The sequence below is a fragment of the Lytechinus variegatus genome, chromosome 1, assembly GCF_018143015.1.
Source record: "Lytechinus variegatus isolate NC3 chromosome 1, Lvar_3.0, whole genome shotgun sequence".
NCBI lineage: Eukaryota > Metazoa > Echinodermata > Echinoidea > Temnopleuroida > Toxopneustidae > Lytechinus > Lytechinus variegatus.
This window is the reverse complement of record NC_054740.1, coordinates 40,398,475-40,412,834: the sequence shown is the minus strand read 5'-3', so window position 1 is coordinate 40,412,834 and position 14,360 is coordinate 40,398,475. Positions and strand designations below refer to the sequence as shown.

At 35.4% G+C, this 14,360-nt stretch overlaps 1 protein-coding gene across 1 annotated transcript in view; it reads right to left on the bottom strand.

Annotated features, from left to right (window-relative positions):
* The window catches only part of LOC121430596 (guanylate cyclase soluble subunit alpha-2-like), a 142,300-nt gene that overhangs the window by 47,554 nt on the left and 80,386 nt on the right, over positions 1-14,360 (bottom strand). The window contains exons 3-4 of the mRNA XM_041627916.1: positions 8,416-8,540; positions 1,722-1,894 (exon numbers count right to left, since the gene is read on the bottom strand). Of these exons, the coding sequence (XP_041483850.1) occupies positions 1,722-1,894; positions 8,416-8,540 (298 nt within the window). The remainder of the gene's footprint in view (positions 1-1,721; positions 1,895-8,415; positions 8,541-14,360) is intronic.

Genomic DNA, 14,360 nt, shown 5'->3' with positions numbered 1-14,360 from the left:
CTTTTATATAGAGTAAAAAACGCAATGAGAGAAATTGTATTCAACAAAAAAATATGCAAGCGTTTTAATAACATTTCTTAAATGCAATAAAACAAAAGCCTCGCATCAAATTCGAAATGACCATATACAGCAAATAAATCGTTTATATATTATCTGAAGGCTTATCAACAATGATAAATATAATTGTTTGAATTTCAAATAGTGACATAAGATGCAAGGAATTAGTAGGAAATCGGGAGAAAGCATTTGTACGAATTCAATGAATAACATAATGTATTGACATATTACCGTTTTATAGCATCCGCATGATGAAGCCCGTTGCAGAAAGAGTTGCAATCAATCGCAACTCTACAAATCATCGCAACTTGATTTCCAACCAATCAACAGCGTGCATTTGGGACTTGCGATCGATTTTTGAGCGTTTTAACGCAACTTTTTCTGCTACGGGCCCCTTGGCATATTAAAGCAGCCCACTGAAAGCTGCCTTTTTTTAACTTACTCCTTCCCGGTCAAATGTAAGACGTACATTAAAACATCGAATACATTGATTCGAATATGTCTGTGACCAACACCTTTTGATAGACATTAACCTACATTTATTACCCTTACATGCTCAGTTATAGAAAATTGCTGGCTGCTAACAATGCAGATCTTGATTGCTTTTAGCGCCTTGTAACAGAGGCTGGACAAAAACTAGGGTAATAGGACTCACTATTGACCTCACATATTATTACAGACGACATATTCTCATTTTGGCCGCCGATGAATATTCCAATGACTTTTTAAAAAAGGACTCTAACATTTTCAAAAGTGCTGCTCTGCATTTTTTTTATTGAATAGAACGTGTCAGTTTTCATGGTATTTATGATGCCGAATTTTCTATGAAGCCGTGATTTAAACTTCATTTTAAAGGTAAGATGATCACCTTCCAATGTTCCTCTATTCCCAGTTAATGTATGTTCGTATTAAGAAGGAAACAATCGTAGTCATGGTAGTCGGAAGAAATAAATAAATGTGACCAGCCACCCCAAAACCAAACAATAAGTCGAAAGGGAAGAAGAAGTAATTAGAAATCTGAAGGAATAATTTTTCATCTTCATGCTGTCAAACTTTGAAGTTGTATAGGTGAATAAACGACACTAGCGTACCTACAGGGGGGGGGGCAGAGGGGGCAGTTTGCCCCCCTCTGACGAGCCACCACCCATGCAAAGGACGTATCCCTGCCCCCCCCCCCCCGACGAGCTTGAAAACCTGCTTTTCTTTTTTTTTTGCATGTCAATTTTTTTTGGCGGACGGTTTTGCCCCCCTCCTAGGTACGCCACTGATAAACCACAAGATATAGTAGTTTCTTTGACACCATTCGTGTGGACTCATATGCTTGGAAGTATCACATACATGTAGATTACATAGTGTGCACATCTCCCGGGCACATCTCATGCTCGAGTAGTGAACCCCTAACTTCAAAACCTTCTTATATCCATATTTTCTGAAGCTCTCACTTAGTTTCTTATACATTCAAACAAGTAAGGGTTAAGGTTGATCAATTTTGGTAAGTTATGTATCATTTTAAAACTTAGGATGCGTCTTTTCAAGCTTAATGAAGATCTCGAAATTTATTTTGGGCGACTTACTGTTGATTTTGGGGTAGCTGGTAAAAGATAAATGAAATAGAATGAATTAATGGATTTCAAGAAACTATATACATGATATATTTGTCTTACCCTGTGATTATTGGTGAGTTTCAACGAAGCGATATGCTGCTGAAGGCCATCAATGTTGCTATAGAATTCGACTAGGGACCCGCCTAAAGCTTGTAGAAATGTGCCATATTGCTCGAAACACAGACAGAAAAACTCCTCTCCGAACCGCTCCATAAATACTGTGTACTCTAAACCTGTGAATGAAACGTTTAAAAGGGGTCGAGTCAAACCTTAAAACTGCTGGTTCTATTTCATACATTGTAGTAATATAAACGTGCCGTTTGATTGTATGAAATATACACACATTGTTGGGCATCATACTGTCCACTGTGTTGGGTTATGTATTTTGTAATATATATGTTGTGTGGGCAGTATGTGGCCCAGTGTAGGTTAAAAATTGGGCCTTTTTTACCTAACCTTTTAAAGAGTGTACCTCTGCGCGTTAAATGGAAACGTTAAAAAGAATTTGCAATCAGTAACTTTCAAATAATGAAGTCGGTATTCAGCATTGGAATTAAATATAATTTTTTTTCATCGATATTTTAAGTACGTTTTTGCTTTAAAAAATATTTCCATTAAACAGGTCCGTGGAGATTCAAAAATATCGAGACCTACATCAGTTTATATCATCTCTTCAATTCTAATGAAGTATTTGATTAAAGAAAGCGTCAATTGTTTAATGATTATTGGGAAGGACTAACTGGGGTGGGGAGGCCAACTGAACCGAACCATTTGAGACAAAATTAAGTTATGTACACAAACGGTGACAAAAGGAAGAATGATAAGAAAGGAAAATATAATAAATGAAGAGAGAGCTCCGTCTTGCAAAGACTTTTATCATCAATGAGGAAAAAGGAGTTCTTCCACAGGTTACATTGCCGCGACCCTTATTGAAAAACTCTCGCGCCGACCCTGGTTAAGGATAATTCAATTCTTATAATGCTTTCACATAACGTGTGAACTGCAATTTTATGTAATTTATTTGACAAATGGGACAATGTTTACGTCTACCTTTTTTCAATAACTCATGTTTGTTACATACTGTATCTTTAATCCTTTAATCAATTTAATCTGGGAGAAAATATGATTAATCCTCGGTCACGGAATTATAAAAGAGGTACAATTTAAAACACATTAGTGTTAACAATTCTGTACTTGTCGTGCATGTCGTTGAGTCTTGGAAATGGTTTGACAATCATAATACATATACAAATAAATCGCACATTTTTTTTTTTACTTCAGTGTTGCTTTGTTTTTACTTTAGAAATGTTTCTTGTCCAGATATGTGAACGTTCCTTTTAAAAGTTAAAAAAGTCTTCCACGAAATCTCGCCACTTACTTAAGACAATAGGAGGAAAAAAGGAGTGCGAAAATCTCAGGAAATTTATTGAGTAGATGAATTCTCCTCTGTCTAGTTGATTTACTTTAAAATAGCCTATCGTGCATGATGTGAGAGTAGAAGGGGAAAATCCATCCCCATTATGTCAATTATATCTCGCCAATCAAAACCCAAATGAAACGCAATTGATCGTTTCCCGTGAAATTCACCGTTTCAAGGGTCTAGCTCGTTTTACCTCTCACACGGGGCCGAAATTCCTCGACTTGAACTTGAGTAATGAAAAGCATTATTTCGGGAGGCAATTGGGTGTAGCGGTGAATTGATCAGTAAATAGATTCTGACATTGAACAGTGAATGGGGGCTCGCATTCGATTGACGGCAAAATCCCGCGGTGTTTAGCAAAACACTCCAAGTGCCTATCATAATTTGTCGCGTGCTTGTTTTCATCAATGAACGCCACTAGATCGCGTTTCAAGAGGGAGGACCAACCCGCTTACGGCACCCTTTTGAGGAGGGTTGAAGTGTTTCCCAGTCATAGAGCCACTCCAAGGGGATCTCATTATTATCACTAAACTCTGAAAGGTTCTTTCATGATGCCTACCCTACCCCTTTTTCAATTCGCAGAACGTCGGTCACCCCCTTTCTCGTTTTCAATTTTCTAGTTCAAATTTTTCTTTTTAATTTTGCAAACTACACTCATGAATAGTTTGAATTGCTATGATTAAAGGCAAGCAAACTTACAGATTGAATCACTTGATACTTTAGAATTAGAAATGCACTTTATTGATTCAATCAAATGCATTGACATTTTGTGAAAGAAATATTCTTGCAAATCAAAGTACCCACTTAATCAATTCAACAAAACTAAGGATGTTGAGAAGCAAACTTTCTTTGATCTTTCTGCTGTGAATGCTTCAAAGAATTTCATATCAACTGCACGGGTACATTAATTCAAGACTATACAAAAATGAATTCTTTGGTATGATTTAGTGACAGTTTTAGTGGCCCTGTTCTTGCTCTAATGCTGTATAAATCTTTCTATGGACAATTTCTTTTAATGAAAGAAAAGGAGCTTGCGGCAAACGAGTGAGGCGATTGATAAGCAGGTATTAGAACATCTCCCTCTGTCTTAAACTAGATTCATCGGCGGATAAAAATCGATGAACTCACGGTGCGTCGCAAAAAATAACCGATGACAGCATGAAAATTGTTACTGTTGCGAACAGAAGTGACATGCAAACAAGCAAAGGGCCTTTCCTCCTCAAACTGTTACGGTTATGACAGTGAAGGAGCAGCTGGACAATTATTGCTCCCCGCCTGCCCGCGTGAAATTTCTTGCACCAGTTTTTTCAACAATTTTGTTTCTTGATGGCGGGGTATGATCGACATGTGACAATTGTTTGTCAAATGCCTCCAGGATTTCTGGCGACTAAACGTCATCAGAAAGGGGGAAGCGTGCCATAACAGATAATTTAAAGGGCTAATTTGACGACTGGTGGAGGTTTAACGAGCATTATGAAACAAAGTTAGCGAGTAATACGATGATCAATACGAACTGTGTCAATATTTTATAATACAAAAACAGCAAAACGATATGAAAATACTTTTAACAGCTACAGTCAAGATATTTTTGAAGACATCCGTAACCGGTAACTACTGATAATTAAGAACAGATAATTTGGTAATTGGTAGAGTTCAAGGAACATTGCAGAAGTAAGTGGGCATTACGATGATAGATTCGATAGATTCTCTTATATAATAAACTTACTTGCCCTAATTCTACATTCGAGTGTGGATTAAACGATGGCCTAAAGCTGTGGTTAAACAATGTTAATCATGGATAGTCTCAGTTCATCAGCTCACATCTATTCAATTCAATTCAAATCAATTCATTTATTCTTTTCCATTAAAAAATAACAGCAAAATATGTACATTTGAAATACACATGTCCATACAAAAACAGATCAAATACATTGTAAATTAATATTGTAATAGAAATAAATGGAAAATGGAACACCTGTAGAAAGCTTTTAAAAAAGCTTGTGAATGGCAGGAGTCCAAAAGTAAACGAAATACAAACATAATAATGATAATAATATTAGATGGCGTATGTATTTGAATTTGAACTAAATCCGATATACAAATCAATTCACTTATGATTGTCATCAATAATAACGAAATTCTTTTTCACTATCAAACCATGTGACAAGACATCAAATGTATACAACGTCAACTAGATCTTGACATTTTCGGCTTGCCATAAAACCAAGCCCAGATTTCAGACCAAAGCCTAATTACTTCAGAATTGTGAATATAGGCCACTATGTCAAGTTTTATCACAAAGGGAGAAGAGTATGCAATCTTTTTTTTACATCATATCATATCATATCATCATATCACTGTAACATGATTTTAATATCAATAATAAAAAGAGGAGCTCGTCGTAAGAGGATGATGGAAGGGTTAAATGAGCTCTAAAAAATAAAAATAAAACGACAATACGATTATGCGTACGGGGGGTTCAATCAATATTTCGTCCGACAAGTTGTCAGATATGACATTTCTCCTGGATTCTGATTGGTTGAGAAGCACTGTTACTATAGTAACTGTCGGATAAAACAGGACTTGTCGGTCGGATAAAACGTGCGACAAGTCCTTTCATGAAACTCTCCCCCGGTGTCTAGGGAACGTTTCATCAAAGGACATGCCAGACTTTTTATCCGACAAGTCCCATTTTATCCGACAGTTACCATAGTTAGAGTTCTTCTCAGCCACACAGAATCAAGAAAAGATTTCAGATCTGATAGTTTGTCTTACAGAAATATTGATGGAATGCTCCCAAGGGCTAGAAGCGACTAAAAACTGCAGCAAGACATCATAAAAAATGACCCTGACATTAAGAAACTTGCCCTGTTCTTCAACCTTGTATAAGTCGTCTGCAGTCTAGTATGTGATTTTGACTTTAGTTATGTTCCATATTAGGTGAATTAATAACGAGCGAATTACTTTCCTTTCAAATGGGAATTATTGTATGGTTGTCAGCACCTTAAGATTGAACATTTACTTGATAATGAATGTGAAACCACTTCAGACACAAAATGGTAAATTATTATTTTGAACATTTTTTCTCTCTCTTCTTTTTTAAAATCACGTCAGATCTGAAATGTCACATCAGCTCGCTGCGCTGGAGATATTCCAAGATAACTATTTTACTATAAAAATCAAAATATCTAATATCAAACAAAAGTCACCTTATATCTATTTTTAGACAGTTATACTTCAAGTAATTACATGATCTCCACTCTGTCCCAAATGGTCTTGATAAATGTTATTGTGACCTTAATTTCCCTCCCCATTTTTCTTTCTATTTTATATTCTGATGATCTTATTATTTTCTTGATTTATTTAACTAACACTAGAACACGAAGCAAAAGAAGTTTGATCTATATAATCATATTTTCTTTAGAAAACAATATACTCTACATACACGTACATTTGAAAGAATCCTCTCCGCCAAATACAACGAACATTACTGGAGACATGGCTGAGTGTATATCACTTTTAAGTGGGCTAAGCTTAACCCCGTAGTATATGTGGGGCTAAATGGCAATTTAGCCCCACCTATAGTACGGGGTTAAAGGGATTGTTTAACTTTGTGAGCAGCCGATTTAAAAAAAAATCTCAAACCAAGATGAAACATGTGTACAAGTGCATGTATTAGAACTAATAAACCTGAAAACAACCATTATTGGGAATAAAAAGCTAAAACTACAAGGCAAACCCCGATTTTGTAAATAGGCGTCTTATAGACGCCTAAATAGTACACATAAGTGTATGGGATGAAATTAAGATGGTGTTTCCGGTCACTTTATATTTCAATTTTTGAAGCACTTCATAATTATTTTCGAACGCATTTTTTTCTGGGTCATTTTTGTAACATATCACAGACAAAGGTGACAAGTGTGACCTTCTAGCTCAGATTTTTTAAAAAGTCAAACCAATGTTAACCAATCATTTTAAGGAAATTTTGGCGTGTGTAAAAAGGGTATTTATATCATAGCATATCATCACAACATGATTTTGATATCAATCCTGTGGTAAGAGGCTACTAGAGGTGTTGAATAAGCCTTCAAAATATTAAAACGGCAATACGAGCGTGCGTACCCTGTGTCAGGGCTAGAAGCGACTACAACTGCAGCAAGACATCATACAAATAACTCTTGATAACATTAAGAAAATTACTCTATTCTTCAACTTTGTCAAAGCCATCTACAGTCTCATACTAGTATGTGATTTTGTGGCTTTAAATATGTTCCATATTAGGTGAATTAATAAAGACCGAATGACTTTTCTTTCAAATGGTTATTACTGTATGGTTGTCAGCACTTCAAGATTGAACATTTACTTGATAATGAATGTGAAACCACTTCAGACACGAATTCTTAAATTATTATATTTACATTTTTTCTCCCAGTTATTTTTTTAAATCTCGTCAAATCTGAAATGTCACATTTTTTCCAGCTCGCTTTGCTGGAAATATTCCAAAATAATTATTAAAATATGGTGATAAAAGTATTTCATGTAAAAAATCAGGTGTAAAAAATCACTTCTTCTAGGCAGTTATATTTCAATCAATTACATGATCCCCAGCTTCGTCCCAATGGTGCTTGATAACCTAAATGATAAATGTTATTGCAATCTTCATTTCCCTCCCCATTTTTTCTTTCCAATTTATATTCTAATGATCTTATTATTGCACTGGTTTAAAATACCAGAATACTAAGCAAAAAAAGTTCAATCTACATCATCATATTTGCTCTTTAGATAAATATATTCAATATACACGTACATTTGAAAGAATCCTCTGCACGAAATACAACGAACACTACTGAAGAGATTGTGGCGTGAGCCTGTACTATTTGAAAACAAATTGATGTGGAGGTTCGAGCCCCCGTCACGTATTTCGGATGGTGACGTAAAATGTAGGTCCCAGATGTATATAATCATATCTGATCGACAATGTCGTAAAAGCTTATTTCACACAAATACCCACACCCACAACAGCACTCTTAAAACGAATCAGTCAAATTGACTAAATCAGTAGTCATCTCGGTGGAACCGATGTCTAGTCACTATAGTAAACTATGACTCCGTTTTTTGGAGTCAAATATGACTAGAATAACAGTTGCATCCAGCTGACTCAATTAAACTAGTCATATTTGACTGATTTATATCAAGAGTTAACATATATCAATCCTACGTTATTACACATTCCTTTCAATTATCAAATAAACAGACAGCATGGCGGATGGATCACCTGATAACTAAAGTCACATGACTGATCTATATAAATCGAGTGACCAGAGCGTAACTTACCTAAAATCTTGGCACCTTTGGTAGTGACATGAATTAAGAGATCTTCTAGACATGAGTTCGGTCTGGAGTCGTAGTAGTTTGCTAATGATTCGGTTGAAAACTTACTATCCAGTCCCTCATTATCCCTGGAGTATAAAAAGAAAAAGAACAAAAATAAGTTAGAATATCAAGTCATCACATCTATATTACCTATAAACATAGCGTGAATTAAAACGTTTTATCTCTTGGCATGATGTTATCATCTACATAATTACTTCAGAATGTTCATATTCTTACTTCATATCACTTCAATCAATCAAATTTTATTTTAAAAAGAAGTGATGCAAATGCATCTTTGGAGGAGATGTAATATAACATTGGCACGCAATAAATACAATTTGTTCTGTACATATACATGAATATATATTATATCGACCCCATCGATATAATATATCTCGTATTCAGTGCTTCACTGATAATAATCTGCACTTCGATAATAAGCGTTGCTAAATCTACACCTGGCTGTGTTTTGAGAATACCACATCAGTGATTTTACACGTCAAATATTGGACGTTAAAAAGTTACGGTGTAATAGGGCGACACCCACTGGTCTAGTTATAACACAGTGTGTTTGTTTATTTTACACAACACGTGGTGTTCCGTTCAAACTCCAAGGCTTTTTGGCACCCGAGGAGCTGGTTCTTCAAGAAAACCTTTTGTATAGTGTTCAACGTTGCAGATAAACTAGTATAGCGAGCATTTTCAGTAACACCAAGTCTATGAGAGTGTACAGTTTATTGGGATTAAATGTTTCGTGACTGAACCTGTTGTTGAGAGCAAGTGTTTTGGTATGTGATCATTATATTCTGTTCTGCAAAAAAATTATATTCTTATCATTTGATAATTATCTTGTATTTTTTTCCCTACAGATATCTATCAGAGATATGATTTCACGTACGTAGACGCTTGAATCATGATAGTTTTTTGTTCATCATTGTGAGGTAAAGTATCACAAGTATTATACTCAAACTCGCAATAGCGTACTAATCCCATAAACATGATAAATCAACAATATAGAAATATTCTTTCTGATCTCTCGTGTATAAAATGGTATTAATCCTAATCAACCAACCAAAGACTTGAGGATTTGAAGATTGACTTGTGTTTAGTATGAAGAATGAAATGATGTTTAAGGAGAAAAAGTCAAGTGAAAGACATTTGGGTAGCGGTTACTGAAGAGCAATAATACGTATTATTTCCATCATCAAATCCCATGCATGACCTTTATGGATGCATATGATGAAGAGTGCGCTTTCGAGCGTGCGGCTATCAAGGGCCGCAACCCTCATTCCAAACGAATAAAGAAATCGTAGAAATTTAATGAAATAAATATCATACCGGGTAAACTACACAAGCGGTAGAATTTAATCAGTTTTGTCAATATGACAAGGGCGACACGAGGAGGGGGGGGGGGGGGGGGGGAGGGACGGACTAGGAGTTTGCTTTTTTTTATATTCCGATAGACCACGCCATTTATTTTGAATACCGCGATTTTGGACCGTGCTTAGACACACATTGGCGTCAAATAACGTGTAATCACATTAACGGGAAACCGTGCCCCACTATACCCTGGACTCTGGCTCGACACCTGATACTTAATGCTAATTGCATGCCCTGTTATCGTGGTTAAAAGGCTAAGTGATTCTAGACATCTCCAAGCGGTCACTCATATTTGGAGAGCACCTAAAATCAAAGCAAGTTGCAATAACAGCCACCGACACAATTCATACAGCCCCTTTTTTTAAATTCAATCACAATTTTGGAGCCCCTGTCGCTGGCAGCGGGGTTTTTTTTCTCTCACAGCGTGCGTTTACGATATTGTCTTATTGATTACTCGCTTTAGCGCGTTATATCGAGTCACCGGCTCCAATCTTTGGAGTAAAAGCCCTGCATTTTGTTGAGAGTCACAATTATTCAAGAGTCAAATGTTGTTTTTCTTCCCTTTTTGCTCCAATAACATTGAGAGCTATATACCCAGGCACTGTGTTTTTCTTTTCAAATACGATATCCACCCAAAACAAGTTCCACATTAAAGCGCTGCATGGCTATTTTTTTTAGCTGAGAAGGTCGTATCAACAAAGAATATTATTTCGCATTGAATAGAAAAGTTATGCTGCAGATATAACTTCTGAATACCAAAACAAAGTATCAAGGCTACTACACTGTTAAAAAAAATGATTTTACAGAAAAAAAGAGAAAAAAATTTCAGAAAGCAATTCTGTAAATTCATCCAACAGGAATTTTCTGCAATTTAACAGAACATGGCTGTTAAAAAAGAGGGAAAGGGTGTTTTATTAAAGGAAATTTGTAAGGTTTCATACACCAAATACCAATTTCCTGTAATTTTACATGATATAATGTAAGATTACGCAATCTGGTAAGATTACAGGTGTTCTCGAGACTCTGCTACTTTTATACTACTTTTATTTTAAAGATATTTTTTAACAGTGTAGTACTCGATGTCCAGGCTTTTATCTTTTAAAACCATATTGAACAAAAAAATCTTGTAAAGGAACCTTATGAAAACGAAACGATTAACATTTCATTTATTGACTCTTGCGTTTGCCTTTATCAACGCAGGATCAAATTTATATTTCACAAGCTGAATTAAATGCTAATATTAGTATTTTAAAAAGTTGATTCAGGTAATGTTCTACACTTTTGTGAACGATATTTTCCCTGCGCAAAACCTATTTCCAATATTCACTCAACTTCTAATTCAAATGATGCTGCAAAGATTTCAGCCTTTATTACTTGATGCAATTATTCTTTAAAAAACAGTAAAAAATTAATCATTGGTAGATTGAATAATTCAGAACCATCCTAATACACTATCTAAATTGCATGGGCTTTAAATCAATTCAATTAGACTGAGTACGGACAAATAGAACTATGGATTTAATGTGAAACCCCCAAAAATAAAAAAATCTCAAAGAATTTCGATTATGATTCTTTGAGATTCGAAAATTAATCTTTCAGATTGAAATGATAATAGCAGAACGAGATAAGGACCACTATTTTTGTTTTCACTTGTATAGGCCCTGCTTAAATTCATCTTGGAAGCAGCCCATAATATTAGAGTTTATGCTGAGAACGTATTTCAAGAACGGTGTGACATTGGTGGGAATAACGTCCCTGACAGATTTCCTATAAATCTATCTCAAACGGCAATTGCCACCCAGTGACAGACATAAATATGTTATTGATTTAGAGAGGATTTAGCAGTGAACAAGCATGGGATCAATGCGTCTGCCTAGTCCACGGGAAATCTCATCCATCTTCATCGATCTTTATGCCATGTTTCATTGCCAACGATAAGGGCTATTACCATGCTCTGGTGCAAAGAAAAGCATCTTGAACTATGCTACCATGGCAACAAGCAAATGAACATTCAGACAGGTTAGTGTTGGGAATGAAATCTTTAGCCCCCCCCCAAAAAAAAGGACTGGTACCATTCGATCGATTACATGAAAAATACACTGATACTTTTTTATACGTACTCAAAATGGATTTCATCATTCCAACTTCGGTTTAAAATATTGTTGATAATGTTGCCTGTTACAAAAGTATTCATTTTGGTCAAAATATCAAATGGATTCTCGTCAATATAGTTTGTGCCTTACATTCATGTCATTTACAATCCTTCTACTTTGTCGGTAGCAACAATCATCCATGATCATCGTTTATAATCAAAATTATCAATATTCTTATCATCATAATCATTGTCCCCTTCACATCCCCGTTTCTTTTGTTTTTCCTTTACTTCTACAGCTACTACTTCTTCTACTTTCCTTTTATTTTTCATTAATTCAAAATCTATTTTAATATTTTTTCTCTTTTATCTTTTCCTATTATCATTATTATTATCAGAATTATCATTTATTTCATATTCATTATTATTGTCATTATAGTAGTTGTAGAAGTAGATGTAGTAGTATGAGTAGTACCAATAACAATAGTATAATCAATATTGCTGTTATTACCATCATTAATATATTTAATAATTGTTCTCATAGTCATCATTATTTTCATACAGTTTTTACGACTTAAATAATCAGAAGAAATGTATTATGATCCTCCAGTTTGCTGGGGTTTTTCGAGAACAATGACATTAAAGGATAAATGACAGAGACTAACAGTAGTCAATTCGAAAACAAACTAGACATTAATGTCTTTTCACGATGGAATTGTGGATGAATGCTTTTGCAAATCGTTCCAAACGATATTAGGAGTAAAGCGAATTATTAACCGACGAAATGGCACATTGAATCACTAAGATAATCGGAAAAAACATTTGCATTTTTATTGCGCAATGAAAATTAGTGTGTCTGTGTGTGCGTTTATTATGGGAACAATAAACATTATTTTCCTTGATATTTATTTGACAAAATGTTAAAAGAAAATTGCACCTTTATTATTCATTTTTATATTAGAAAATGAAACAAATTCCCTCAATTGTTGATGTAATCAAAATATGTTTTCCGGAATAGTTTGGAGATAAAGGGGAATCGATTAAAGTGTCCCTCGGAATAAAATATTTGTAAGGTAAAAGGATGTACAAGTATATAAATGCCTACCATTATTTACAACCAATATCACATGAAACATTTACGAAACATTAGTAGGAGATCTATACACTATGTAATATGCAATTTCACCCAAGTGAGGATAAGGGAGGATCCATTGTGGGCAAATTCATTAAAAATAAAAATGCTTTGGGACACGAGTCCAATAACTCTACTGTTATTTAAGGGTTTGTGCTAACCACCAATCGCTTTCGGATTTCGACTAAGAGTTAGGTTCGACTTGTAGAAATTAATAATTTTCAAATAACCTGCTTCATAAAAGTCATAACAGCTAATTTAGAATTCAAATTGATCCATGTATTTTTTAAAAATGAGGATTAGATTTTGAGTGTGAACGAGGCGCCGTGGGACTGATAACATCAAGTACACCTGTTAAGACGTGGTAAACTAGGTGTGAAGTGGCGCCTCATAGGTGACGTGTAAACCCTCTACAGGATTCACGCTCAACTAATCACAATGCCCAATCTTTCCTTAACCCTCCAGACTCCGGCAAACTCCCTCACAGCTCGCAATGGATATCGACAGCACGTATGTGAGGCGGAATGAGTTAACGTAACACTGTTATTATCAATATGAGGCATTGTCTGCGAAATGTCGTTCGGTCTTCATAGAATCACCCTCGTTCAGGACGCTGATAGGGAGTTTTCGCAACAGTACGCAGACGCTTTCTACAACGTAGCGAATCTATTGTCAAAATACCTTCATGTCAAAATTTTTCTTTGTCGAAAATTTTAGAAACAAAATAGCAGTTTCGTTCGTGACTCTGGAGTAACGACATATTTGCAATTTTCGACAGCTCTGAATCAATTTTTACCAATCCCTCAATCCATCAATTATTTTCGACACAAACTCTCAGCTGTTCATTATGATCTTGAATGGCATTTTCAACAGATTTACTAGGTTCTAGAATTCGTCCCCTTTGCAGTTGCAAAAACTCGGTAATGCCAGTGGAGTGGCGATATGACGTCGGAAGGGTTAAGGGAATTTCAGGGTAATCGTTCGGGGTGTGCGGGGCAAATCTTGCGATCTTTCCTCTCCCTCCTCCCTCACATTAAATCAATAAAATGGCGGTAGAACACAGGAGCTACTTCTTGAATTGCATCTTTGTTCAAGCATCATGATCACTGTATTATATTTGAATAAAGCTCAGATTAGACTACAGTTCATGGAAGTATAAACCCTCAATGGAAATCCCCTCAGGAGCCTATAGTTACACCCAGGCAGAAAATACTCCTAATCGTACAGCGATAAAGCTTCTGAGAAGCTGAGAAGCATAACAAAAAAGACTTAAAAAACTCGAAGGGTTTTATTTCAACATTT